The sequence below is a fragment of the Verruconis gallopava genome (assembly GCF_000836295.1).
Source record: "Verruconis gallopava strain CBS 43764 unplaced genomic scaffold supercont1.31, whole genome shotgun sequence".
In the NCBI taxonomy this organism is placed as follows: Eukaryota; Fungi; Ascomycota; class Dothideomycetes; order Venturiales; family Sympoventuriaceae; genus Verruconis; species Verruconis gallopava.
The window spans coordinates 76,530-101,745 of record NW_015622167.1 but is presented as its reverse complement, the minus strand read 5'-3'; the positions used below and the strand labels follow the sequence as shown (position 1 = coordinate 101,745).

General features: G+C 50.5%; 10 protein-coding genes across 13 annotated transcripts; 6 read left to right on the top strand and 4 right to left on the bottom strand.

Annotated features, from left to right (window-relative positions):
- Positions 1-83: 83 nt before the first annotated feature.
- Positions 84-529, top strand: PV09_07615 (uncharacterized protein; the record flags this gene model as incomplete). Its single annotated transcript, XM_016361401.1, has 2 exons — positions 84-144; positions 231-529. 2 exons carry the CDS (start codon positions 84-86, stop codon positions 527-529), a joined length of 360 nt encoding a protein of 119 aa, XP_016210727.1.
- A 263-nt stretch (positions 530-792) lies between these two features.
- PV09_07614 lies at positions 793-5,652 on the bottom strand. 2 transcript variants are annotated; one of them, XM_016361400.1, is made up of 4 exons: positions 4,452-5,652; positions 3,949-4,380; positions 1,803-3,792; positions 793-1,581 (listed from the first exon to the last, which is right to left on the bottom strand). In XM_016361400.1, the coding sequence occupies exons 1-4, from the start codon at positions 5,298-5,300 to the stop codon at positions 1,553-1,555; spliced, it is 3,300 nt and encodes a 1,099-aa protein (XP_016210726.1). In that variant the 5' UTR covers positions 5,301-5,652; the 3' UTR covers positions 793-1,552. The 2 variants fall into 2 exon arrangements, with proteins under 2 accessions (XP_016210726.1, XP_016210725.1); XM_016361399.1 differs by having other exon boundaries at positions 793-3,792.
- Positions 5,653-5,797: 145 nt separating this feature from the next.
- On the top strand, positions 5,798-8,199 carry PV09_07613 (uncharacterized protein). Its single transcript, XM_016361398.1, has 2 exons — positions 5,798-6,884; positions 6,977-8,199. Exons 1-2 carry the CDS (start codon positions 6,182-6,184, stop codon positions 7,123-7,125), a joined length of 852 nt encoding a protein of 283 aa, XP_016210724.1. The 5' UTR covers positions 5,798-6,181; the 3' UTR covers positions 7,126-8,199.
- PV09_07612 lies at positions 6,895-9,062 on the bottom strand. 2 transcript variants are annotated; one of them, XM_016361397.1, is made up of 3 exons: positions 8,812-9,062; positions 7,085-8,743; positions 6,895-7,035 (listed from the first exon to the last, which is right to left on the bottom strand). In XM_016361397.1, the coding sequence occupies exons 1-2, from the start codon at positions 8,921-8,923 to the stop codon at positions 7,251-7,253; spliced, it is 1,605 nt and encodes a 534-aa protein (XP_016210723.1). In that variant the 5' UTR covers positions 8,924-9,062; the 3' UTR covers positions 6,895-7,035; positions 7,085-7,250. The 2 variants fall into 2 exon arrangements, with proteins under 2 accessions (XP_016210723.1, XP_016210722.1); XM_016361396.1 differs by having other exon boundaries at positions 6,895-8,743.
- A 1,331-nt stretch (positions 9,063-10,393) lies between these two features.
- On the top strand, positions 10,394-12,715 carry PV09_07611 (uncharacterized protein; the record flags this gene model as incomplete). Its single annotated transcript, XM_016361395.1, has 6 exons — positions 10,394-10,943; positions 11,063-11,202; positions 11,265-11,334; positions 11,389-12,179; positions 12,229-12,267; positions 12,320-12,715. 6 exons carry the CDS (start codon positions 10,394-10,396, stop codon positions 12,713-12,715), a joined length of 1,986 nt encoding a protein of 661 aa, XP_016210721.1.
- Positions 12,716-13,373: 658 nt separating this feature from the next.
- Positions 13,374-16,608, bottom strand: PV09_07610. Of its 2 annotated transcripts, XM_016361393.1 has the most exons (4): positions 16,180-16,608; positions 15,548-15,683; positions 14,635-15,499; positions 13,374-14,584 (listed from the first exon to the last, which is right to left on the bottom strand). In XM_016361393.1, the coding sequence occupies exons 1-4, from the start codon at positions 16,321-16,323 to the stop codon at positions 13,534-13,536; spliced, it is 2,196 nt and encodes a 731-aa protein (XP_016210719.1). In that variant the 5' UTR covers positions 16,324-16,608; the 3' UTR covers positions 13,374-13,533. The 2 variants fall into 2 exon arrangements, with proteins under 2 accessions (XP_016210719.1, XP_016210720.1); XM_016361394.1 differs by lacking the exon at positions 16,180-16,608 and having other exon boundaries at positions 15,548-15,881.
- Positions 16,609-16,610: 2 nt separating this feature from the next.
- PV09_07609 (uncharacterized protein) lies at positions 16,611-17,842 on the top strand. Its single transcript, XM_016361392.1, has 2 exons — positions 16,611-16,895; positions 16,948-17,842. Exons 1-2 carry the CDS (start codon positions 16,809-16,811, stop codon positions 17,368-17,370), a joined length of 510 nt encoding a protein of 169 aa, XP_016210718.1. The 5' UTR covers positions 16,611-16,808; the 3' UTR covers positions 17,371-17,842.
- A 1,107-nt stretch (positions 17,843-18,949) lies between these two features.
- Positions 18,950-20,323, top strand: PV09_07608 (uncharacterized protein). Its single transcript, XM_016361391.1, has one exon. The coding sequence runs from the start codon at positions 19,004-19,006 to the stop codon at positions 20,258-20,260; it is 1,257 nt and encodes a 418-aa protein (XP_016210717.1). The 5' UTR covers positions 18,950-19,003; the 3' UTR covers positions 20,261-20,323.
- A 138-nt stretch (positions 20,324-20,461) lies between these two features.
- PV09_07607 (uncharacterized protein) lies at positions 20,462-22,523 on the bottom strand (the record flags this gene model as incomplete). The annotated part of the gene is made up of 4 exons (XM_016361390.1): positions 20,462-21,781; positions 21,838-21,982; positions 22,034-22,316; positions 22,376-22,523. 4 exons carry the CDS (start codon positions 22,521-22,523, stop codon positions 20,729-20,731), a joined length of 1,629 nt encoding a protein of 542 aa, XP_016210716.1. The 3' UTR covers positions 20,462-20,728.
- An 893-nt stretch (positions 22,524-23,416) lies between these two features.
- On the top strand, positions 23,417-25,050 carry PV09_07606 (uncharacterized protein). The gene is made up of 3 exons (XM_016361389.1): positions 23,417-23,552; positions 23,615-24,812; positions 24,870-25,050. Exons 1-3 carry the CDS (start codon positions 23,469-23,471, stop codon positions 24,965-24,967), a joined length of 1,380 nt encoding a protein of 459 aa, XP_016210715.1. The 5' UTR covers positions 23,417-23,468; the 3' UTR covers positions 24,968-25,050.
- Positions 25,051-25,216: the final 166 nt, after the last annotated feature.

Below are 25,216 nucleotides of genomic sequence, written 5' to 3'. Positions count from 1 at the left end.
GACAAAATCTCAACTCTTCACTGAGCGATCCTGCGACCGTCGCGGATCTGGACGAGCAAACATAAGCAGAGCGAAACGAAATCATGGCGGACCTCCAAGCAAAGCTTCAGACTCTTTCGGACGAGTTCTCCAAATTGCAATCAGGTACGACGACACGCTCCTTCGCTGGCACCTTTCTTTCTTAGCTCTCGCCACAAGCTGACGACGACGCCGACGCCGACGACGTGCAGACCTCCAAACCCAGATCTCGATCCGTCAAACGCTCTCCAGCCAAGAGCAGGAGAACCTGTCCGTGCAGGCCGAGTTCTCCACGCTCAAGGAGCACAACACCGTCTACAAGCTGATCGGGCCCGTGCTGCTCAAGCAGGACCAGGAGGAGGCCAAGATGAGCGTCGAGTCGCGGCTAGGCTACATACAGGGCGAGATTAAGCGCGTGGAAGGCCTGATCAAAGATCTTCAGGACGGAATGGAGAAGAAGAGGGGTGAGATTGTGTCGACGCAGATCGCGTTGCAGGGGGGGGCCAAGTGAGGAGTAGCGCCTTGAACACGGAGAGGTATCAATATTTCTCTTCGAGACCGTGGTCACCCAAATGCTGCTGAGCCGTTAAGACGGGACGCGCACAAATGCTAGACAATGTAAGCAAGTTTCTAGGCGTGTGTGCCCGGGCCAGTTCAGTATGGGGACTGATAGGGTGCGTAAATGGATCTCGACTGCACGCAAAAGCCGCGTGGGTGCGAAAACGACGGTCAGTTTTCACGTCGATGGGCTTTACAACAGAGGGTGCTGTGCCATTAGAAGAAAGCATTAATTATTGGTGGAGTCTTACTGATGGTTCGACACCAGTGCTCGCTATAATACACGTGATCTGTATATCACACTCTTTTTGATGCCTAATAGGGCATGGGAGACAAGTTTTTTTTTCTTCGAATCCATTCTCGAATGCTTGCTCGTTGGCCATGAACAACTTGCACTGCAGAACGCCTTTCCCATGCTCATGCCTGAAACGCATAACTTTTTATGTTTCTTATTCGAATAGAAACGAGAATGGAACGACGAAGAAGCTTTACGACAACCCTCCTTATCGTCCATAGCCATCGTTGTATCCAGGAAGTTTAGATGTGCATCAAGTATGCCCTCGGCCACAAGAAAAGCCGATGGAGATTCTCCTTGACTAGGCCGCGGTTCACAATTTTTCGTCTTATTTCTCCGTTTTTGGGTTTGTTCTCCCTCTGGAGTAAGGTTTTCGGCACGTGATTGTGCCAGAATGCGACTGTGTTGTATTAATCGAGATGCGTATAGTGTAGAATCTGCAATGGACTGTGGCCCAGATAACCGTCATGCAAGGCGTCGAAAATTATGAAATGGGTATCTCGAGCGAATGACTGACCACCAGTCGTCGCAGGATGAGGATGATCGTCGTCCAAAATTCAATTACAATTTGGGGCGGTGAAGTGACAGAACACTGCATGGCCCGCCATTCGAAGGTTTGACCATTTGTAGAGCGCTTACACTCATAGTGAGCCGTCGATGCTCGGACACAAGCCTGTCACACTACCGTAATGATCCAGGGGGATAAGGTGCTGTATCGCTAATGTGTAAGCATCCTGCCCGAGAACAAAAAAAAAGTTGAGAGATAAGGCAAGGGCGATGGTGTTGGATGTTGTTCCGTAATTATCAGCTTCCTGAAAACCGGATCGTTTTGGAGGAGCATGATGCTCATGTTAGATGTAGTACGTCTTACTTTCGAGTGCTTATCGAAAGCTTGAAGAAGTATTGAAGTAAAAAATTGAACCGTACGTACCATTCACAGGGGCCGCATATTGGTAAGCTGTGTTCGGGGGAGGAGCGTACTGCGGATATGGTTGTGGAGGAATCGCCGGAGGAGGGTGTCCATAGCCAGGGACTGGTGGCACACCCACGACTGGCGGTGGCGGAGCATGTTGAGACACTGGTGGAGGTGGTCGTGGGAGTTGCTGCTGAGGGGGCTGTATCGCATTACCGATGCCAATGGGCACAGGCTGGTGATAACGCGGGTCCATAAGTCCCGGACCTGCCGCCTTGAGGTTCGCTCCAGCCCAAATGTTTGGCTGAAGATTCACGCCTCGCATGATGTTGACGACACCGACAGGGTCGAGAGCGGGCGTCATGTTTGCTGCGTATCGTGCGTTTGGCAATAATGAGAGGAGGAAGTTGATATGGTGCGGGATGGGCCAGAGTCCGCCCGTGGAAAGCGTGGCGACACTTTGGAGAGGAGTGTTGCCACTTGTGCGTGCGCTTGCCAGGCGACGACCTGCTGCACCCTTGAGTGGTGACTCGCCACGGGCTAATTTTCGAGGAGGACCTTCTATGTTGCTGGTGCCGTCCAAAGGTCGCTTCGGCGAGCTCGTTCCGAACGTGGATTGCGCGATGCCGGCAGCATTGAGATATGCAGGCTGAGCGTCTTGTTCAATGGATTGCATAATTACCGGTCGCATCTGAGTGCCTGGCGAAATGATAGGCTGTACGGTAGTCGGATCGAACTTATTTGCAAGGGCATTCTCGTACTCGAAGCGATGAGCGAAGACGCGGAGAGTTGGGTCCTCAGGGAACAAGTCTCGCATGCGTTGTTCCAACTTTTGAATCTGAGCCAATTCGCCATACTTGGACTCGAACGTGTGGAAGTAATAGTACAGTGGCTTGGCTTTGTGCACCAAGCTTGGTTCCTTCTCAAGACGGCTGACTGCTTTCTCAAACACCGTACGTGCGTTGGTTAAGTCAGACTGGGCGATTAGATGCTTAATGTACTCCAGTGCAAAATTCTCGTCTGTGGGATACAGCGTCATTCCTTTATCGAAGAGCCTCAACGCAGCAGGGTCCTTGTAACAATACCACTCGGTCAAAGCGCATTGAATGTATAAATCACTCGTGATATTGCCTCTCTTCCGTGTCTCGCTGAGGATGCCTCGCGAGCCGGGGAGATCTGATGACCCTGGCTTCCCCTTGCCTTGAATACGGCGCATCGCGCGAATAAGTGCCACCCATGCCGCTGTGATGATCCGTCGAAGCTCGTGCAATTGAGCATTATATTTTTCCTGCACAGCTTTAATGTCAGCGTCACGACGTGCTGCTACTAGTTTGGCCTGATCTTGGCTGCCATTTGTGTCGTCGTCATCGTCATCGTCAGAGCGTCGACTTTGCTCTCGCGACTGTTGCGCTTCCATGGCTTCCTTTGTATAGCGCTCCTGAATCTCTGCCACTTCGCGTTCCGAGCGTTCGCGCGTTTGCTTTAGTAAGTCGTACAAGGCGTCGATGAGCTTGTTGTACGGTTGTCGTACGGTAGCCCCGCGAGCCACTGGGTCGTTGTCGCCTACGGTCTGCGTTTCGATACGATCCGCCTGTGCAAAAGCGAGCAAGCAGCTCTCTGGGTTCGCCTTGATACCAGCATCAAGCAGCTTCTCGCCCTCGTCCTTGAGATCGTTGTCAAAGCAAAACTGTGCGGCCTCAAACCACATTTGCGGCTCAAACCGGAGGGTCATCAACGCGATCTTATATACGAACAAAACGCGATTCTTGAACGCGGATCCGTCGGGCTTTTCATCCTTAAGTACGAGCGGATCCTGTTTCTCCCACTCGATCCAGTCTCGCCATATGCGCAGCTGGTTTTGGTAGTCCTCGTAGCCCTCGTAGCCGGGAAGCGGGGGAAATCTAGGAAGCGTTGAGCGGTTTAGCAGCTGTATCTTGTTTTCCAGCGCAATGTATGCTTGCTTGGCCGTCATGTATGCCGGCATCTGCTCGTTCATGAACTTTCGTCCCTACATAAAGGTAAGTTAGCTGTGACTTCCAATCTCCAGGAGCCAACGTAGAGACGATTCGGGACGTATCTAAAGCAGAAAACGACACCCGCACATAAAAAGGAAAATAAGAAAGGAGGTTGAAAGTCAAAGGTCGCCAGCATGGGAAGAACTAACATTGACCCTACTAGCCGTCATCTCAAAGGTCGAATACTCGCTCCACAAGCCCTGTAAATTCGGCAGCGGAATGCTCAGCGCCTGTCTATACGCTTTTCTCACCGCATCCACCTTCTGTTTGTCCTGCCATCCATCGCCAGCCACATTACCCGGTGCACTCTTGACAAAGTTGATATAGTCCTGCCACAGCTGCATCGAGTTAGGGTCGTTGCCAACGTGCTTGAATGTGAATTCGAAAGCGGAAGTAATAACGGAGCGGGCCTGCTGGGTCTGATCTGTGGCGAGATTGTTCATGCGGCGGATGTGATCTATGTAGAGGGACCAGCAGCGCACGTGCGGAACGTTGAGAAGCACTTTATTAAACGATGTTTCCGCCTTCCGAGTATCTTCGTTTTGCATCATGGTTTGGATATAGGCCGCCCACTGGTCTCCCTGCATGTATGTTAGCATTCTTCTTGAGCGCAAAGTACGAAGGGAGCAAGGTAGAGATGAGATCAGCTTACCGCCTGAGGGAAGATTTTGAGAAAGCGCTCATACGTCTCGTATACTTCATCAATCTTGTTGCGCTGTTTATACTCCTCAATGAGACTCAACCATGCGTCAGTATCACCACGTGGATCCGCGGCTATTCTATCCTCAAGTATGCCAACCCTATCTTGCGGCAGTCTCGCCTTAGGAAGAGGGACAGAAGATGACGAAGGAACGTTCTGAGCAGGAGCTACATGTACAGCAGACAACTGAGGAAATGGACTCTGAGAAGGTGTCACGCCTGATGACTGAACACCGGCAGCGCCGTTAGACAGTGGAGCAGAAGCAGCAGAAGTGGCAGAAGCAACAGAAGCAGGAGGATTGTGGTCAATGTTGATAATTGGAACAGGAGCAGTAGTAGCAATGACACCTGTGGAGGAGGAAGAGCGGGGGGGCGCAAAACCCTGATCTTGTGCAGCAGTAGTAGCAGCTTTCTCATTTGAAATATCTGGTGTAGCATTGACCGGCGTCTGTGTTACAGAGCGCGGTGCTTGTCCAGCGGCGCTTAAAGCAGCCGCAGATATGTCTTGCCCCGCCGTTGTCGTGTTTGCAGTCACCGCAGGTGCATCTTCATCGTCGTCATCGTCTTCGATGAAGCCACCTACCGTCCGTTGCTTCGTAGAGGCAGCGGCGTGCAATGAGCTGCCATCACCTGCACCGCTGTCGCCTGCGGACTGGTTGGCCGAATGTGCATCCTGGAACTGCATGTTAGAAGGATCATAGTCATCGTCATCGTCTTCTTCCAGCATGCCCTGTCCGGTATAGGAGGCGATATTGGTAGGATCGTAGGCATCGCCCTGGTGCTGCACGTCCGACTCGTCCATTCCTGAACGATAGAGAGCGCACAGGAGACGCAAAAGATGGGAGGGGAAAAGGGAAAAGGAAACGACACGCGGACACAACCTATCGATTCCTCAAGGCCTACGCGCAAAGCAACGGATGGACGAGGGGCTAGGGAGAAAAAAAAAAAGAGGCTGGCGTGGGTGCAGGTGGAGAAAACGTGCGATGTCCTAACGCGCGGAGACAGCGGGAAGCGGACAGCGGGCAGCGGGCGGCAAGGAACGTTAGAGAGGTACGGTGGACGGAAGCGAAGTTCTACGGAGGCAGGTAGATAGATTGGAGCGGGGAGATTGGGGGGAGAGGCGGTGATGTGGATGAAGAAAAGATGATGGCGAGGATGGTGGAGGTTAAGGCGAAGAGCCCGGGCAAGCACAAACACGGCTTAGAGTGAAGGCGGGATGACTAAGCATGGCTGCGGAACCCGGACGCGGACGTGGATCCTCGCTTGAACCAGATCGAGCTGGCGTACATGGAACTCTGTACTTACTCTCCTCATTGTCTTCCAGCAACAGCACACACAACCACAACGTCATCTTGCATTAGATTCACCCCCTGCCTCTGTTGCAGCAACGTCGCTTGCCCGATTTCCCGTTCGTGTCCTTGAAGATCCTGTCAGACGCTCGCCAGGCACACACGCATCCACAAACACACCTCTCCGCTATACCAGTGGCGGAGACGATCAGACGATTCGAATTCTTCGTCCTATCTGGCCTCTTCCGTCCTGGTCCGAAGCCTTCTGGCCCGCACGCACCACCGCTATACGAATCCGCCTCTAGTTTGGGCTTGGAGTACGGAAACGCACGCCTGTCACGAAGCCAGCGATCGAACTGCCCCCGAAGCGAGGCAAGACAGCACGCCACTTCAGATGACGAGCATGAACCCATCCATCTCCCTTCCCCGACATGGCAGCAATGCAGGGCCCTCCTCGTTCTCGTCCGCCTCCCGACGGACGTCCCTCCAGACGCCTCGCATCCTAAAGCGCGCCCTCAAGTTTCCGCAGATGGACTTCGAGCTCGCCGTCTGGGAGATGTCGTCCCTGCTCGTCGCCCCAAAGCGCGTGTTCAGGAACTATCACTATCACCGGCAGACCCAGCGAACGTGGCACAGGCCCGACCCTTCCTTCGCATACCTGCTCGGCCTGTTTATGTTGCTCACAAGCCTGGGCTGGGGACTCGCCTACGCGGACGGCTTCGGTCGTACACTCAAGGTCGCCTTGGTTTTCGTGCTAGGTCACTTCCTAGCGGCTAGCTTGCTTGTAGCTACAGCGGCTTACGTCCTTGTCGGAAAGCTGCTGGGCCCCGGCGTAGCGGGCTTGCCTAGCTTTGGGCGGAGACGGCAGCGTGGGCTGTTTCAGCAGCCCGGCGACGGAGCGGACCAGCTCGAGTTCGGCTACTGCTTCGACGTCGCCATCCGTGCCTTCTTCCCGGTTTGGGTGTTTCTGTATGTGGCGCAGTTTGTGCTCATGCCAGTAATCGCGAAGGAGTATTGGGTTAGCTTGTTTGTCGGCAATACCCTTTACGTGCTTGCGTTGGTCTACTACACGGTCGTCACATTTTTGGGATACAATGGTGAGCTTATTCTTTTTTCTTTTGCTGCTTAGATTCTTTATTTACTGTAAGATTGACCGTAAATCGCACGCTAATATGTTATGATTGTATAGCCCTGCCTTTCCTGCAGCATACTGAGCTGCTCCTTGCGCCAACAGCAGTAATCGCCATTCTATACATTATAAGCCTCTTTGGATTTAACATGCCACGGCACTTCGCACCTATTCTTTGGGCCGGCGCCGGGCTTGGACAAGGTGTGTGATGTGCGATGTTCGCAATTCATCCAACCACTGAACCGCCGATCCGGTCCATGCTGCTGTGAAAAGCTCTTAGGATGACTCCTGGGATCAATTCGCAGTCTCTCACGAGCAACCTGAGTCTACAAGCTCACAGCTCAGCTTGCAATGGTTCCTGTGCCGCATGCACATCAGGCTGACGTTGGTCGGCGTGAACGTGAGTCTTCTGCCGACTCTTCCACTCATCGACCAGCAAGTGTGCCACGTTCTTGCCTATCAGCGCGCTTGTTTCCATTGTGCTGATGAAGCTTTCAATGCCACCCGTATACCAGAAATTCTCGTCAAGGCGAAGCTCCTCAAACGTTACGCGTGGGAACTCATACGGGTAGCTCTGCCATAGCTTCCGATACACCCAGCTTACATCGCCCTTGCTCAACTGCTTCTTCTCGTCGAGCCCGAGAATCTTGGCTAGGAATTCGTCTGGTACTGGGTCCATGCTGAAGATCTTGTAGAGGTACTCGTCTCCACCCGTTTTACGGTTGAAGCGTGTGCCCAGGAGCGAGATTGAATTGAAACCAGCCTTCGCTTTGTATGTCGCATTTGAACCCGGCTGTTCGTTGGATTGGAGAGTGGTCAGCAGCATACTAGGGACCTTTTCGTCGGGCTTGAGACCGAAGGCAGGAGAATGGAGGTAGTGGGGCGACGTGAACAATGTGACGTGCAAATCCACATAAGGTATTGCATCTGGGATAATCTGTGGCTTTGGCTTTACGTCGATATTGGCGTACTGATACGGCGCGGCGAGCACGATGCTGTCGAACTTCTCCTCATAGACGGTGCAGGTTGGACATGTGGGCTCGCTCTTTGAAGCCACAGTAAAGGTGCCATCGTCGTGTCTTTTGATGGCAAAGACGGCTCTCCCAAGTCGTGGGATGGATTGGCTGGCATTCACCATTGCTTCAAAGATGCGCCAATTGCCGCCTTCGACCGCAACGGCTCCATTCGTAGCAATAGAACACATCGTTTCTAGACCATGGATGACCCCAAGATTCTGCGCATAATTTACCCTCGTCATAGCTTGTATGACCTCATTGGCAAAATCGTCCCTGATGCCGTTTTCTTTCAGAAACTGTTGTCCAGTCATGCCTGCGGCTTCTTTCAACCCCAAATCGTACACCCTCTTCGTGAGGCTTGGAAATGGGAAATAGGGCGCCTCGTAAATTTTGAGGAATTTGCCCACCGTTTCCTTCATGAGCTGCTCTGCCTTGATTGGAGCGTACAGGTAACGCCACAACATCTTCAAACTGCTCCACCACCCTGAATCCTGCATGGTGACGACGAACTTGGAGCCGTCATATATGCCCATGAAAGGAACATCTTTTAAGGCAACCGGTCCTTCGTATGGCTCCTTGAGCTGCAGCCCAAACTCTTTCACGGCGTCTTGAAGCACATAGTTGACAGAGACAAAGATGCTGGCGCCCAACTCAATCGGGGCCAGCAGTGTGTCGTTAAAGGCCTCTACTGTGGTACTGCGTCCACCAATGTAGTCATTTCGCTCGAATATGGTGATCTCGAGGGGCATGTGGGCTTGCGTGGCGTACTTGCGGAGATGGTGGGCTGTGGACGCACCAGCAGCGCCGGCGCCTGGGGCGAGTAAAAGCCATTAGTACGCTCGCGGATCGTGCGGGAAACAAAGCGAAGCAGTCTCGAACCTATTATTGCGACACGCTTCGGGCTCGCTGCAGGCGCCGGCTGGCCCTCGTGTGTGTCTTCCGATGCAGCCGCAACTGCAGACAGCAGCCACGCGAAGCTGGCAAAACGCATGACGGGTCGGAAGCTGAAAGCTGGAAAGAGAAGAAAAACGCGTAGGCAATACACCGTCTAGCGAATATGGACTTCTTTGTTGGCTTATTTACATTGCTTCCGTAAGCATTGGGACCGATTGTGATAGTACGGAAGCGATGACGACGAAGAAGGCGGGACATTCTTGGCGGGAAGGCAGCAGGCAAGGCGCCGCCGCTCGGCAACGCTAACGCTATTTGGACACGGAAAAGAGCCCGGACGATTTCTTGTTCTGCGATCTCGAGGAGTGTTCGTTAATACCACGTACCTCGAGCCAAAGTCCAACCTCATTCTGGCCACATCCACTCTGTGGGACCTATCGTGATCAAATCGAACAGTCAGTGGCAGAACACAGGCATGCAAAGACTTGCTTTCGAAGTTCTTATGCATGAGACGCACTTTTTTGAGCTAGAATCGTTCCCCCCCTTGCATGCGCTTGTTCTCTGCCTGTGCATTTCACGTCGACCATTGTGAGAAGTCTATCAGGCAGCTCCAACAAGTGTTCGGTTGTTGCATCCACTCTGTTTCTATGCGACATGCGACCTGTATTGCTGCTTGACTTCCTGCCTGGATATACACACCTAGTTGTTTATGCCTCACCCAAGTTCAGGTTGCTGCAAAAGTATATAAAGGATATGGCGCCAAAAGGCAAGCTTACTCCAGACTGTGACACGGGAGGATCCGCGCCGTGCCGTTTGCAGAATCCTTTCCGTCACTGCGGTCAGCCTCTTTCAACTGGGCCACTGGTTGACCAGAGGTCTGGACCAGGACCAAATGCAGGTCAGCCGCGGCTGAGGACTACGACAAAAGAACAGGTCCCAAACGACGTGGGCGTCTGAGGATCATACGTCTCTTCTCCATGTACGCATGTTATGCCAACTATCCCCGATGATCCAAATCCTCGTGTACTATGTAGCCGTTCATCAAAAACGAGCCTCGAGAGCACCAGATCGAGAGTTCGTAGCCTTGAGAAGGTTCACTGCCGATGCTCGGCAAGTACAGCGGTCAAATGCGAACCACGGCCTTTTCCACCGCCTCCTAATACAGCATATCTAAAGCGGCGAGAATGAATTCGGCTGCACATGTGATTGGATGCCTCGTATAACCAAGCTTGATGCCATTTATTGTGTTACCCAAGCTTCGATGTTGCATTTACGGAAATGGCCTATGCTGATCTCTCCATCAGCTGGCTGAATCGACGAGCAAGGCTGGTAACCCAAGGCTACATGTGCGGCGGTTGCCACACGCAAAGCTTGTAGGTTGCAAGCCCTCGAATAGTGTCACAGTTCGTATGTCGAGGCAGGGGTTGAAGAAGAGCGAGAGCTGTGAGAAAGGTTCAGTTTGCCGATTTATTCCAAGCGATTGTCCTCGTGTGATTTGGCATTTTTCTGCATTTTTGAGTTTTCCCTCCCATCTTGATCTGTTAAGAAATACCTGCCTCGAATTGCCCAAATGAAACTGGTGCAAAGGTTTTGGACGACCGTTACGGGTCTTTTGAACATTATTACGTTCTCTCCATTTCATCCTGACTCGGCTCGCAATCAACAAATTCCCTTCCTCGATCACGATGTGCTTAGCGTTCGCGGTCCAAGTTTCAAGGCTCCAGGTCGTCTGAGAGGAACCAACGAGACATTCACTTGTGAATACCCAAAGATGAAAGGATGGGTGCCATGTTCTACTCCCCAAGATCGAACATGCTGGCTTCACAATCCCACCACGGGTGCAAACTTCAGTATATACTCAGATTACGAGTCAATCGACGAGACCCCTCTCGGCATAACAAGATACTACAATATGACCGTTGGTGGCCCCACATCAATCAATGTCGACGGTGAAGACTTCGACTACGCACAACTCTTTGACGGGAAGTTCCCCGGGCCCTGGATTCAAGCCTGCTGGGGAGACCGAATCGTTGTGAACGTATCCGTTTCGGAAGACTTCCCAGAGGGCACGAGCATCCATTGGCATGGTTTGAGACAATTGAACACAACTCATATGGGTCGTGAGTCAGGCACACTCACACGAAGGGTCTAAGCGCTAAGATTTAAGTTTAGAGTTTTTTTTTTCCTAAACAGCTTTTTAAAGTCGGCTACTTTGTTACTAATCACTGGAGCTTTGTAGATGGAGTGCCTGGTATATCGCAGTGCCCAATAGCCCCTGGCAGCTATTTTGTCTATAACTTTACAGCCATGCAATATGGATCTTCTTGGTACCATTCGCACTATTCTCTACAATACGCGAATGGACTATTGGGGCCATTGGTAAGTGTATTCGGTCCCAGCGATTGCAAAGAAAAGTTGACCGACTCCGTTCTCGAAAACAGACCATACATGGCCCGTCCATAGCTCCTTACGACGAAGCACCGGCAAAGCCGCTTTTCATTAGCGACTGGAGTAATATTAGCAGTCCAGCTAGCTAATTTTGACTCCGCTGACGGTGACGAACAGACCACAACGATGCAAATGCTCGAAAAGGTGACTTAAATGCGACTGTCCTGCTTGGCGGTATTGGCAACCTCACGAGAAACTACCCGACTGCCATTCCAACGGAATTCCATGACCCGTTTAACTTGACTTTCATCGGTGGCAAGAAATACCTGCTCAGAGTCATTAATACGGCTTATAACTCAGCGTTCCTGTTTACCATCGATAACCATCTCCTCAACGTTGTCAGTGCTGACTTCGTACCAATCAACAACTACACAACAGACTCAACCGTGGTCCAGATCGGACAAAGGTACAATGTTATTGTTGAAGCTAACCCACAAAATCTAACGGAAAGTTCCGTGTCCAACTTCTGGATCAGAACTTACATTATGCAAGATTGTAGAGGAAATCCAGACATTATCGATAGAGAAAATTACATGAAGACAGGAATCATTCGATATGATGAGTCAAATATGGCGGACCCGAATACCGAGCCTTGGGCGGACATAGATTTCAACACATGCAGAGATGAGACTGGTCCGACCGGCGAAGGTCTATCCCCAGTCCTGCAATGGTTCCCAGATGCTCCAAGCAATCCAACTGAACCTACGCGTATCGTTCAATTCATGCACACTCCTCCCAGCATCGCTCCATATCCACATGCCATTTTCGCGCTTGAAACATCTGAGGAGAAAGAATTTTTACCGCTGCGCGTCGACTGGCAGAACATTACGTTTCTCAACCTGGACAATGACGGAGGCTGGCCAACGTCCTGGATCGTTCTTCCTGAGGATTATACCTCGAGTAGCTGGGTATATGAGTTCACCCGGATCTGCACAGGAGCTAACAAAGACACTACAGGTTTACTTAACACTATCTAACCCAGGTGAACCACATCCGGTATTTGCTGATTCGTGGTGTGTGTTTGGAGAGCAATCTAATCATCTTCCAGATTCATCTACACGGACACGACTTCGCCGTCTTATATCAAGGAACGAATTACTCAGGTCCCAGTCAGTTGAACTTGAATAATCCCCCACGACGCGATGTGGTCAACCTGCCCGCTGTCGACACCGCAACTGGAAAACCTGGAACCGTCATCATCGCATTTAAGTCGGATAACCCTGGCCCTTGGCTGATGCACTGCCACATTGCAGACCATGCCTCTGGAGGTCTTGCTCTGCAGATCATGGAAGACAGAGAGGCTGCAAACGAGATTTGGAAGCCGGGAGACTCTCCCGCGTTAAATGCTGCAGGCTGCCTCTGCGACGCATGGAAGACATGGTGCGCAAAGTTCGGCGCTGCAGGATGTAATACAACTACCTTCCAGACCGATTCTGGAGTCTAGTCATCCTCAAGAAAAGATCTACCGGACGCGAAGAAATGGACACATATGGTATTTCCCTCACCGCGGGCTTGCTGATTGCTTTTGTTCAGTTACGGCCTGTTGTTTAGCTACTGCGCGTGAAATACGAAGCGCAAGCGTTCTTTCCTTAAGCTTAGGAACAGTAAATGTGCGGATTAATGCAGAAACTAAGGACTCCATAACGTCACCGCTCCCACATCTGATCTTTGATGAACCAGTGCTTATATCTGCCGTCTCGTGAGCTTGCGGAGCCCCGAAAAGAGGATCTCTTCGCACCGAAATTTGAAGGAATTGTAAGCTCATACAATAAACGAGAGTTGGTCCATCCCTCGACTGCACCTTCGTAGTTTCATAGCTTGTGGGTATTGAGTTTTTGCTGCATCCCTTTGTGACCTTGCCGACCTTCAAGACAATCGACGAATGAACGCGTCGATCGGAAGGCCTGTGGAGTTGCGACGAGATTCGCCAATATGGAGGTGGATGAGTGAGAGGAAACGAATGCTGTCGGTGACTTGTTCTGAGCGCTTCATGTCACGCCAGTTTGTTTACTCGAGCGGAGCGTATCTCTGCGACGTTGTTACGCTCCTGTCCGAAGACCCTTTAAACGACGCCTCTCACCTACATGATTGAGCAAATATGATCTTTTGAAAATGTCCTCACGAGATATATATATTGGTATGTCAGCAACGTTAATTATCGATACAAAAGAGCCCTTTTTTGCTTCGGTATCGCGCTTTGGTACCCTTCCAAATCAAACTCCGCTAGGAACGGCGACGGCACGTTCGAACCTAGTTCCTGACCTATGAATACAACTCCGGCAGATACGCACTACCTGCGATGACCAAGTTGCTCCTCGTGAACATCACCTTGTAAACCGGGCTCTTCTTGGTTGGAAACGCACTGATCTGATCTTGCGTAACCACCACGTCCTTCTTGCTCTTCTTCTGTACTCCACCGGCAGCGCCAGTCGTCGTTCCCGCTGCGGTAGTTGAGGGTCCCTCAGCTTTAACGGCTGTGGCACCATCGGAGCCCTTCTCGCTGGGCTTCTGAATGACGTCCCACACTCTGACCGTCAGATCTGCACCACCCGAAACCAGCACTGATGATTCAACAGACCAAGAGAGTGACCAGATGCCACCCTTGCCGTGGCCGCGCATACGCTTAATGCGTGTTCCCGAAGCAAGGTCCCACAAAAAGATGCTACCTTGGTCGTCGGCGCTGGCTAGCGTCTGCCCGTTTGGCGAACACTCGATCGCTGTGATGTTCCCCGTGTGGCCTGTAAACATTCGCACAGGATTGCCACGACTAATGTCCCACATACGTACATTCTTATCGCCGGCAGTAAAAACGTAGACGCCGTTCGGGTGGAAGGCGCAAACGTCGACGTCGTTGTCGTGCGCAACGAACATGCGCAATGGTGCAATATTCTCTGTGTTCCAGAGACGAGCCACTTTGTCGTGTCCTGCAGAGAGAAAATAGTACCCATGCGGACCCCAACGAACGTCCCAGACGGGCGAGTCATGGCCACGGTAGGCGACCAGGCAAGTCCAAGTGTCACACGACCACAGGCGAACCGTCTTATCGGCCGAGGAGGAGAGGAGGTAGCGAGGCGCAGTCGAGGGTGGTTCCCGCGAAGGGTTTGGTGTCGCTGGTGAGAAGTGAACAGCGTAGACTGGACCTGAATGGCCAATAAGCCGCTTTGAGCTGGATGGTTGTGCATTCGGATCGTTGACTTCTCCTGTGTTCATGTTGGGAATTGGCTTGCCGTCCAAGCTCCAGACCCGGATGTATGATTGCTGTGTGCCAGCAGCAACTAGCATGAGATCACCGGAGAAGTCGAGACAGTTGATGCTTTCACATACTTAGTCTTCGAACTAGCGAGAGAACTGTCGATAACTTACTTGTCGTGCGTATTGTGGAACGTGTACATGCAAACACTAACACCCGGTCCCACACCGCTCGTCTTTGGATCTATTTTGAACCGGTCCCTATATTCCCTAATCTTACCGACTTCTGACTTGATATCCCTCATCAATGGTGGAGGTAGTGGTATCTGCTCCCGACTCGGCGCATCATCCGCGGGTTCTTGCTTAATGCGTTGTTCAAACTCCTCGAGCAGAGAGTTCTCACCGTTGGCAGGAGGGTTCCTTTCATCCTCTTCCTTCAGCTCTGCTCGGACATCCTCCATTGCATCGGGGTCCATCGGCATCTGTCCAAGCTTCAGATTCGGCAGGACTGTCGGTGCATTACGGTCCGTGTTTGCAGAGCCTGGGTTGTGGCCTGGAATGCCTTCGTCTTCGGCAGGAATGTCAAAGTCTTCACCTCCACGTGCAAGCATAGCAGCTAGGCTTCGATCTGACGCTGTTGCGGCGCGTTCTGTTGTAACGATGTAGACATAGCTTGAGATAAGGCCTTGTATGACAACACCACCTTGATCTTGCTTAGACTCCAAAAATTGGATGAGGGATGCCCAAGCCATTGACGAAAGCGTGAGTCGATATTTGTTGTTGTCGCCTCGGTAAATCTTTCCAATGGCCGACTGCTGCACATGCGCTGGCTCTGTGATGACTTGCAGTTGTCGCAGTTCATCCTGGTGCTCGCGCTGAAAGCGTGGGCTGTGTTCTCTGAAAAATGCGCTGAGTGCTTCTGGAGGGCAGAAATCAATTACAAGTCCGAAATATGACTGCACAAATATCGGCCACAGTAGCCTAACCAACTCAGGCCTGTACACTTCGAGAGTGTCATCAACATAGTTTTCAAGGAGCGCTAGATTTCAAGTTAGTTTTGATCGTTTGGGGCAGACGTAAAACGCACTGTACGATTCTGAGTATTTCTCCCATCCTTTGTCTTGCACTTTTCGAGAAATGGGTGTACCGTCGCGATCCGCGACCTCACGTCTCAGGGTAGCTTCTGTCTTGCTGTAGCCTTTCTTGTTTAGATATTCAAGGACCTGCGCAGGTGTGAGCTCAAGGACCAGAGAGTGACGGTTTACAGGTTGGCACAGCCGCGCGAAATGAGGTGTTGAACATGAAGAGTCTGGAGACCGTCCGCTAGCGTTCTTGCTGACGAGTCTGCTGTTTGACCATGTCATCCTTTCTGACGTGGTCGAGCTTGGTTGTGGAGTGGAAAGGTTCAGAGATACTGAATTACGCTAGCTGCAGCAATGCTGCTAGTTGCCGCGCAAGACAGCGCATCCACCATCCAACCATCAAAAGCAGAATAGAAAATGGAGGAAACGCATGCATTGACGGCCCCGTGGTTCAATATACTTGACAAGTAAGGCAACATGAGTTCCCTCGTCGACATCCACAACATGCGGAAGGCCAACATTGGTCATAATTGCTTGGAAAACGAGTGATGTAGGCAGTCAAGGACTATCCACTCGACTCCCGCTCGCTGCTCTCCCTCGAATGATGTGCTAGAAGAAAGATACGGGCACTACTTACAATCTGGTTAAGGTTTTGCTGAGACGGTTGGCCGGCTCCTGGAGTTGGCGGTGGCTGCGAACCATGAGGAGGAGGCAACCCAGCGCTTGGAGGACCATTGACGACGCTGTTTGCGCGGGATGGGACCTGCCCAGGATGCGACATGATGGCGATGGTCTGCTTGTATATCTTTTCTGATATGATCAGCCTTCAGAATTCCCAGCGAAGGGCTCTCGCATGGCAGCTCGAGCGTTGTCGCGCGCCAAATATGTCAAACAAAGACGGTTTCGCGTATCCCAAACGATTTCTCTGACAAAGGGAGGAACTCCTGATGTTTGCGATGATGTTCAGGCGGAGCGAACCCAAGTTGAGATGCAGATGAGGTTGGGGCAGCGCTGGAGGAGAGTCGCGCCAAATGCGACCAATGCAAGATCCCGCAGAGCCGCAGAACAATCTATCCCAACCACCTGCGTTCCTGTGTCCTTTTCTTCGATCTTAGCTTCGAACAAGAGGATAATTGTTTGTTCTTTGATATTTATAACGTATCTACGGATCATAGGTGAGGGCGATTATCGCTTGCGACGGGCTACAAACATGCCTTGAGGCCGCCGAGGACACTTCCGGTAATCAACTCTCAGACGGCGCGAGAAATGGACGACCAGCAGCAGACTGGTGACACATCCCAATCATCCAAACAAACTACCGAGCGAATACAAGCGCTTGCAGAGATCAGCAAGGTCCGTCATCGCTCGTGTCCTTTAGAAGGACGACATCGCTGATAGTCTGCAGAAAATTCCACAGCTGCTCCATCATGCTGGACAAGCTGTCAATGCGCTTACGCGAAATCCACTACCAGAAGACGCAGAGGCTAGAGACGAAGACGGGCCTCTCGCAAAAAACAAGACCGTTTTCAAGGACAACTATGGATCATTCTTGCAGCTGCTCACCGAGGTCACAAACAGCTTGAATGAGGAGGCGGATGCGCTCGTAAACTCTAAACTCGTGCCTGCGCGGCAACCAAAGAAAGGTCTCGAAGGCGATCACATAACTAATGAGGGGCTGGGGAACTTGGACGTGGGGTACCTTAACAGCAGGACAAGAGACGTGGGCCTGGCAAAGGAGGCAGAACTCGTCAAGGAGATGAAGGCTCACATCCAGAAACTTGTCGCCAAAATGCAGGATGCAAATGGAGATGCCATGGATGAGACGTGATGCACTCTCGGCCAAGGCATGGCTTTGAGGAATAAATGCCATGCGTGACTAGTCTGGGAACGTGCAGTTTTCAATCAGTCGCGTGAGCTCAGCTGAGAATTCGTACACAGGTATTGACGGGGATGCTCTAGGATTGGAGAGACGAGCGTTGTGTGACTGTCGTTGGGCTTAATCATGATTCACGACGTATGAAGTCAAAGCAAATCACGACGCTAATGCCCACATAATGTATAAATGAGGGAGCTTGCTTCAGTTGAGGTCATCCTTATGAGCTGAGCAGAAGTTCTACCATGGTATTGATGAAACGGTGTTACCGTCCCTTTTTTCTTTAAAGAAAAAAAAAACTCAATACATCCGGCTGGGGGGATAAGATGTGGTTCTATATTTTTCTCATGCTTTACCGGACTCAATATTCGACCCCAAACAACGAGACTCGAAGTGTACACACGTTCCGATGAGCCAAAGAGCTGGTAATATACATTTCGAGCTTGAAATCGGCCATTCTGATGGCGTGCGTAAGCGTCGCGTTGCCGCTTTTCCTACGATCTTCACTGTGAAATGTTCCGAAGGCGAGTGACATCGCATGTGCTTCGCCTTCGAGGCCATAGTTTCCATCCTAAAAATAATCTCCTCAATGGCTTCGACAGACGAGAGAGACATACAATAGCTGCCACTTTGATTTTATGCACATCCATTCCATCGTCGACTCATGAGATGCTGCCCACGCGCCTGTGCAGGATATAAACCATGAGCCGTTCTTGCGCACATCTGGGACACAGCAACGCACTACAACGCTGCATCCGAGACAGAGAGCATCATTTCCTTACGCGAACGACCGATCTATTTGAGATCAACGACTGGACCAGCAGCTTTCGTGCTGGAGAGCGCAGGATACGTAACATTTAGATGGACCGCTAAAGATGTTGGAATATGACTATCTGTGCTACTGCATCGTTAGCTATGGCGAGCCCTGGCATTTTATCAACTGGATCATAGGTGTCGCGGCCGGAAGCGTGCGGGCATATGTGCTGCTTAAAGAGAAGTCATCAGGAGTACACTAATGGCCCGTGTAGGCTGGCTGTGGCAGACTTCAGCTTAGATGATAGCCTGGCAAGAACATGCAGCGTGAAGAAAATAAACGGCATCGAAACCGTGATGAGCGGACTGCGAATTTGCTTAATGCAAAGGCCTGGGCGAAGAAATTGACGAGGTCGCGGTGACTCCGGCTTTGAAATCCAAACACTCGAATACGATATGCTATCTCTGGAACCTCCTCTCTTTGACTTAGATTGGCTGGCTCAAAATGCCGTACCGGATTACGACTTGGAGCCGGACAAATTTCATGCAAATCAAGCCGATTCACCAACACGTGCAGGCTGCTCGAAGCGACGGTTAGTCAAGCGCCGGCTTGGTGCTGCAGCACAAGATTAGAACTAGGAGCTTTCATAATCTTGCATATGCACAGCCTGCGACGTGTTTTGGAACCTTCTATGCCTTCTGTAGAAGGCAATGGAAGCCATTGCTTTTACAAGCACCATAAGCCGTGGGAGAAGTGAAAAACTGTGCGATTCCTCATCATGGGAACCCACAGCGCTCAACAATTTTTCTTCTTCATGGCTGACGACATTCGCTCATGGCGTCCTTCGTCCACCAAGCGCTGGATCTGGACAGAACCCAGATTCGGCTAGTCCGACTTTTGCCATCTCGAGACTACTCCGTCTCATGCGAAGTGCATGTCTTTGACTTCAATGACTGTCCTCCTTATGAGGCATTGTCCTACGTGTGGGGCTCCGACCTTGAAACTGCGACCATCGAACTCAATGGCCGACCGTACGAAGTTCGCGAAAACCTGTGGTGGTTTCTGGAGCACGCAAGGATGAACAACTGCTCTGTGGATGAGCACGACGTTCACCTCCGTCGATTTGGCTGGCTCTGGATAGACCAGCTGTGTATCGATCAGAACTTTCCAGCCGAGAAGAACCAGCAAGTGCAGATGATGTCTCGCATCTTTGAGAATGCGAAGCGCGCCATTGTGTGGCTCGGACCTGAGGAGCACGATAGCGACCGCGCACTGTCCGTCATTATGTTGGCCGCAAGCTTGTTCAGTGGCGACCCGTACGAGCTTAGCTCTATGGAAAAGAGACAAGTATGCGAGTTTTTTCATAGCGACGGCATCTGCAACGTTCGAGCCCGACAAAGTGTTATAGCCATGTTTGAGCGACCTTATTGGACTCGTATATGGACTGTGCAGGAATTTCTGCGAGCCGGCGAACTGCTCATCATGTGTGGAAACCACGCAATATTCTGGGTCGAGCTCGCGATTTTCTACCGTCTATACCGGTTCTTCATCGACTGCATGATCTCTAAGGATCCGAAATACGCTCTCACAAAGTCCATCTTTGGTCCCGCAGATCGTTATATAGAGCACAAATTTAACGCTGTGTGGCCGGCATCTGCTGTTTGCAAGAATACAGACTTTCCACACTCTTGCTGGCAAGGATACCTCTACCCACCTCAGTGGCCTTTGGATTCTGTTCTCTTTAGCTTCAGCCATCTTAACTGCGGCGACATCCGAGACAAGATATTTGGCTTGCTTGGCATAGTGAAGGAACAGGACAGAATAATCGTCGATTATGACCAAGCGCCGCGCACAGTGTTCAGTATGGCCATGTCAGTGATGCGTGGGCGTGGCCAAGCTTACCCAGATAGGAGCGCATTCTACAGGCTAGGAACGATTATGGGAGCCACGTTGAAGGAACTGAGTGATTGCGAGTTTTTCACGAGCAAGGAGCTGGTTAATGCGGGTCGGAAGCGTAAGCTTTCTAATGATATTGCGACGTTTGCTAAGCGATTGATGGGCAATGGCGTTCCTACTTTGGCAGTGCCATGATTTTAAGATACCCTTTAGGCAGGTTATACACGCATACGATGCTCTTCAGTTGCGACGAAATAATGCTCTGTATCGATCGAATGCTGTCTACGTTCTCCGCTTCGTAAATTGCCCTCGCGAAGTCATATCTATTACAAGAATAAGATGAGTCTTTTGCAAGTGGCATGAGTGCTTGTATAGAAGAAGGTACAATTATTCTGTCGGAAATGAATTCTAATCTATTTCTATTGCCGAAAAGGATAAGCGAATTTGGAGAGACTCAAAATTGATCAGAGAAGCAAGGGGTTACGACACTGACCATCCAAGGCGGGTGAGATAGGGAGAGCAAGAGGTCCGTATTTCAGACTGATTCTTTCGAGACCTCTAGTTCACTTGAGATGATGATATCTTCAGGTAATATTCCATGTTCATGTCCTTTGCAGAGCTTCCATTGAACAATTATTACGGTTTGCACGGCTCGACACCTTTCTAGCCTGCAGCGACGACGCTCAAATCTAGTTTCTCGACTTTCATAAGGAGAGAGCATATGATCATCAACGCACCACCTGCCATGGGTGGCGCGAATGTTTTTCGAATAGTCTCTGCAACAGCAACTATAGCAATGTTGATGGCGGTTTCATCATTTGAGGAGAACACCGGAGAAATGCGCCCAGCCAAAGCGGAGCGTATGTAACCATCGGGATAAGGATAGCCTGCAAACGCGTTCTTGAGGTTATGGTATCCGATATTCTGGAATATTGATCCGGCGATTGCGAGCGAAATGGAGGTGCTCCCGAGTTGAGCAAAATTGATGAAGCCAAGTGCCTTCGGCACATCCTTTGCCGAGACTTTGGAAACAGCAACCGCGTAGGCATTCTGCCATGCCAAGCCTGTACCTGCTGCTATCATAATTTCGTAACCGTAGATGTTGCTGCTGGCCGTAGTTGTATGGATTGTGAACAACAAGGCGGACCCAACAGTGATAAGGCCGCCGCCAAGAAGATAGTAGAGATTATATCTGCCAAAGATCGGTAGCGATGCCCCTGCAACCATCACAAAGAAAATGAAGAGGCAAATGAAAGGTAGGAGACGGACAGCTGCTCGTAAAGCTGAGTCCCCCTTCGTAAATTGAAAGAAAAGTGGCGTATAATAGAGCGTGATACCCTGTGCTCCGGACGCACTGCCAGTAGCAATGAACAGTAGAACCAGCGTGCGCGACTTGAGGAAATGGACAGGAAATATTCTCTTTTCCTCGGTTGTGAACATGTGGAAAGCTTGCTGAACAGTCAACATGATCAGACAAACTCCGAACACAACCCAGAGAGCTATGGCTTCTCTGGATCCCCATGTATAGGTTGAACCACTGAAGCAGACAACAACGATGAATATCACAAAAGTAGCAGCGCTTAGTGTGGCTCCGACCCAGTCAATCATAGAGAGCTTCTCTTTTAAAGTGAGATCCGGGCGAGGATTGCGTGGGAGAAAGATGAATACGTAGACGGGCAGCAGAAAAGCTGCCAGTGGAAGATTGATGTAGAAAGCCTTGAAGAACACAAAGTTAGTCTATGTTTTCTCCAATGCTTCAGACTTGGTCGTACCCAACGCCAAGTCGCGCTGCTAACAGAGAATAAACCTCCAACGATAGGTCCGAGAATAGAGCCTACGCCCCAACTCAGCCCAATCAAGGCGTTATAAAGAGGCGCCTCCGACCTTGTCGTAAATGCAGAGATGTAAGTCAGCGCCCTAGAATAGTAAGCTATATGTCGTACTCTTCTTTCCAGTGGAGTCACCCACCCCAAGTACATTCCTGCGCCACCAACACCTGCGATGACCCGACCGGCAATCAAGACGTCAGAAGTAGGCGCAGCACCGCAGATCGCGCTGCCGATCTCGAAGATCAGAAGGCTGGACAGAAGCAGCCTTTTAACGTCGAACAAGCCGTACGCTCGAGTAAAAAGCAGAATAGTCGCGGCTGATGCCATTGGAAACCCCAGTCCAACCCATTGCAAGTTTTCGATATGGCCCAGATCTTCATAAACTTGGGCCTGGACGTCGGCGGCGACCGTGGTGTCGAGACCTGTAGTGATATTGTTTTCGTCAGCGGCAAACTTGGAACCAGACAGCGAGCGTGCATACCGTAAAGGAGAGCGCCCAGATACAGCGCAACGCACATGAGGATCCATTTCCACGCCGGAACGTTCTTCCTAGGGTTAAAACTCAACCCGTTTTCGGATTTCTTGGAAACAGCCGCTGGGTCGACTTGTACGGCGGCCAATTCCTCCATCGTGATTGTGGAAGTAAAATTTTTAGAAGCAAAGAGGAAATCTCCGTGGTGTACAACGTAGCCAGGGCAAAAGCACGTAAATAAACTCAGGTTTCCATAAACCTACACATCCTTGAGCCGCTTCATATATGTGCACAGGCAGAGGTAGAAGTTCAGACTGCACGTTCCCCAGGCCAGAGAGTATTAGTGAGCAGCGATAACGCAGTGGATATAATCAGAACCGAGTCTAGTTTTAACGGACGAATTCTCTATTCAATATGGTGTGTCTCCCGTGCATAGCGTAGTTGCTTCGAGCCGCAGCGGGAGCGTTAGTAAGGCATGTTCTGCAAATGGTGTTGACCCTTGCAAGGCTTCTTTAAATTCACTCTCATAAAACCAGCAGATATGATCAACCAATCCAGGCCAAATCTTTTTCGGGTAGCCTTACTAACGAAGCGCTTGCCGCAGCAACCTAGACCCATAAGTGGAATAGAGATCAATCGTGGCGAAGGTGCTGCCAGAAGTTCTAAAGGATTGCTATGACGAGGCATAGGTCAACATCTCGAGGTCATCCACGCTTTTTTTACATTGCGCTTAGCCAATCAGCGTTACATCTTGTTTCTTGCTCATGGGATAAAATATGTGGTGGATGCGATGTCCCAAAATTGTTCCCGCGTCCATGTCCACTTGGATTTGTATGGAATTTGTGATTATATTATGTGATCCTTGGTTAATGAAAGTTCTTCCTTCGCATCCTGTAGCTCAAAACTATGCACCATCCAAAACCAATTTGCGATTGTGTGATCAGTAATCATCTCGAATTGATAGCGTCGACTCCACCCCTTTCTTGGCACGGAGACGGAGCATATACTAAGGCCTCCGAGAATGCTGATTCAGAAACAAATCCTGGTTGAACTGATTTGAGGTTCTGGGAGGTTAAAGGACTCATGAGGATAAATTTGCAGGATGGCGTCTAACGATGAAGCCAACGCACCGAGGAGATACAAGCCAAAGCGCAAAATCTCTGAGCTAGACGAGAGCGCTGCTAAAGTGAATCTGCCTCACTTTCATGTTATTCTCAAAGGAAACAAAGCTAATATTTTTCCGTGTAGCGGAGAAGAATTCAAACTTGTCGGGCCCAACGAGCGTTTCGACAGCGCAACAAAGACGCCATAGCCTCGTTGACCTCCGAAGTCAACGAGCTCCAACAAAGTATTGAGACCTTGAACACATGTTTTTTAACGTTTACGGACGACTTGGTTGCATCTGGACTGCTTAAATGCGACGAGAACTTGGCAAAATCGCTCCAAAGAACGATTGAGCGGTTCGTCTCTGTTGCTCGAGAGTCTCATAATCGTAGCGAAAACAGTGCTTGCACCAAGGATGAAAACACAATGACATCGGAGACAAGGTCTCCACTTGCTGGGAAATGCGACGGTAAAATCACATTTGAGACCCAAAAAGGGTCGACGACGACCACGTTTAGCTCCGTAGGGATTTTCAACCAGACACACGATGCAGTCTCTTTATCTAGTAAGCTTTATAAAGCTACAGCTGTCGAAGACGGCAAAATCGTGACTCCAACCGCGCAAAATGTAATCAACTCGACTGCAAATAAACCTTTTACAAGTTTTCAGAACGGACCGGACGAACGCATGCCGTTATTCCAGGATTCGTTCAGCTACTTGACGCGAACTCCAGCCAGCATCGGGGTGTTGAAGCTGAATTTCGCACAAAGATTACAGATGGAGACACTCAGCGCCGGGCTTAGACTTCTAGATTCTGCTCGAGAAGGCTCACTTATTTTCCGTCGGGTATTCAATTGCGTTCTTGACAGTTCAACTCGGGAACTTTTCCGAAACAGTCTTCAAAACCAATTGAACAAAACTTTTTATGGCTCCTTCTCAGTGCCGTCAGAAAGAGATGGGGAGAATACGTGGAATGGAGGAGAATCAAATGTTTGGATATATTCGTCCGGTGTCGATGTCTATTTTCGATCGATGGGAATAGATCTTAACGTGACAGAGGAGCTTGTCGAATTAGGGATAACTCCGAGGATTTCTCAGTACACTCGTTTTGCTACACAACGTACACCTCTGTATGGTTCTGCTGCATGTTATGGTGATGTGTTCACGGAACAACAACAATACGACCAGCAAGAGGGCAATCCAACGAACCTCTCAGACATGGTGCATCAGTATCCAACCGATCTTGACAACAGTGCTCGAGCCCAGTGCCGAAGTCCTCTCAATATCACCAGAGACCGTGGGGAGCGTTCTGTATCTATCAGCGTTCCGAGGCTGATAAGCGGTAACTACGTCCCTCCACGTTCTTCCCGTTAGCCACGTCGACTAACAAAATATAAAGAGATTGTGGTGCATGGTGCACGGTGCTACTACGAGGGTCCCGCTTTCAACAAGAATATCCTAAGCATTGCCCTTGAGAAGTCTCTGGTCTTGGGCTAATGAGTTGATGTTATCCATCGTTAGCAGTTGCTGTTGAAGGAATATTATAGATTATTGGAATGCATCCGCGCTGATGCCCTTCAACCCAAAATCATCTCTATGTAAACCAATACCCCGAGCGAAAGGTAAAGACGTTGCAAAGCACACATCCGTATCCATCCTCTCCCTTAATCTCCCGAATTGGCCAGCACAAATATAGATTCGCATCGTGCATGGAGGACCACATCGTCATCTTTAGTCAAAGAATTG

Bases quoted from the DNA above. Each gene is read 5' to 3' on its own strand.
- PV09_07613 (XM_016361398.1), top strand. From the start codon at position 6,182: ATGACGAGCATGAACCCATCCATCTCCCTTCCCCGACATGGCAGCAAT. The intron at 6,885-6,976 runs GTGAGCTTATTC...ATGATTGTATAG, and splicing joins CACATTTTTGGGATACAATG to CCCTGCCTTTCCTGCAGCAT.
- PV09_07609 (XM_016361392.1), top strand. From the start codon at position 16,809: ATGGACGACCAGCAGCAGACTGGTGACACATCCCAATCATCCAAACAA. The intron at 16,896-16,947 runs GTCCGTCATCGC...GATAGTCTGCAG, and splicing joins CGCTTGCAGAGATCAGCAAG to AAAATTCCACAGCTGCTCCA.
- PV09_07612 (XM_016361396.1), bottom strand. From the start codon at position 8,923: ATGCGTTTTGCCAGCTTCGCGTGGCTGCTGTCTGCAGTTGCGGCTGCA. The intron at 8,744-8,811 runs GTTCGAGACTGC...TACTCGCCCCAG, and splicing joins GAAGCGTGTCGCAATAATAG to GCGCCGGCGCTGCTGGTGCG.
- PV09_07606 (XM_016361389.1), top strand. From the start codon at position 23,469: ATGGCGTCTAACGATGAAGCCAACGCACCGAGGAGATACAAGCCAAAG. The intron at 23,553-23,614 runs GTGAATCTGCCT...TTTTCCGTGTAG, and splicing joins TAGACGAGAGCGCTGCTAAA to CGGAGAAGAATTCAAACTTG. The intron at 24,813-24,869 runs GTAACTACGTCC...CAAAATATAAAG, and splicing joins CGTTCCGAGGCTGATAAGCG to AGATTGTGGTGCATGGTGCA.
- PV09_07608 (XM_016361391.1), top strand. From the start codon at position 19,004: ATGGCGTCCTTCGTCCACCAAGCGCTGGATCTGGACAGAACCCAGATT.
- PV09_07614 (XM_016361399.1), bottom strand. From the start codon at position 5,300: ATGGACGAGTCGGACGTGCAGCACCAGGGCGATGCCTACGATCCTACC. The intron at 4,381-4,451 runs GTAAGCTGATCT...ACATACATGCAG, and splicing joins TCAAAATCTTCCCTCAGGCG to GGAGACCAGTGGGCGGCCTA. The intron at 3,793-3,948 runs GTTAGTTCTTCC...ACCTTTATGTAG, and splicing joins TGACGGCTAGTAGGGTCAAT to GGACGAAAGTTCATGAACGA.
- PV09_07610 (XM_016361393.1), bottom strand. From the start codon at position 16,323: ATGTCGCATCCTGGGCAGGTCCCATCCCGCGCAAACAGCGTCGTCAAT. The intron at 15,684-16,179 runs GTAAGTAGTGCC...ACACCTGCGCAG, and splicing joins AGCAAAACCTTAACCAGATT to GTCCTTGAATATCTAAACAA. The intron at 15,500-15,547 runs GTGCGTTTTACG...CTTGAAATCTAG, and splicing joins GAAATACTCAGAATCGTACA to CGCTCCTTGAAAACTATGTT.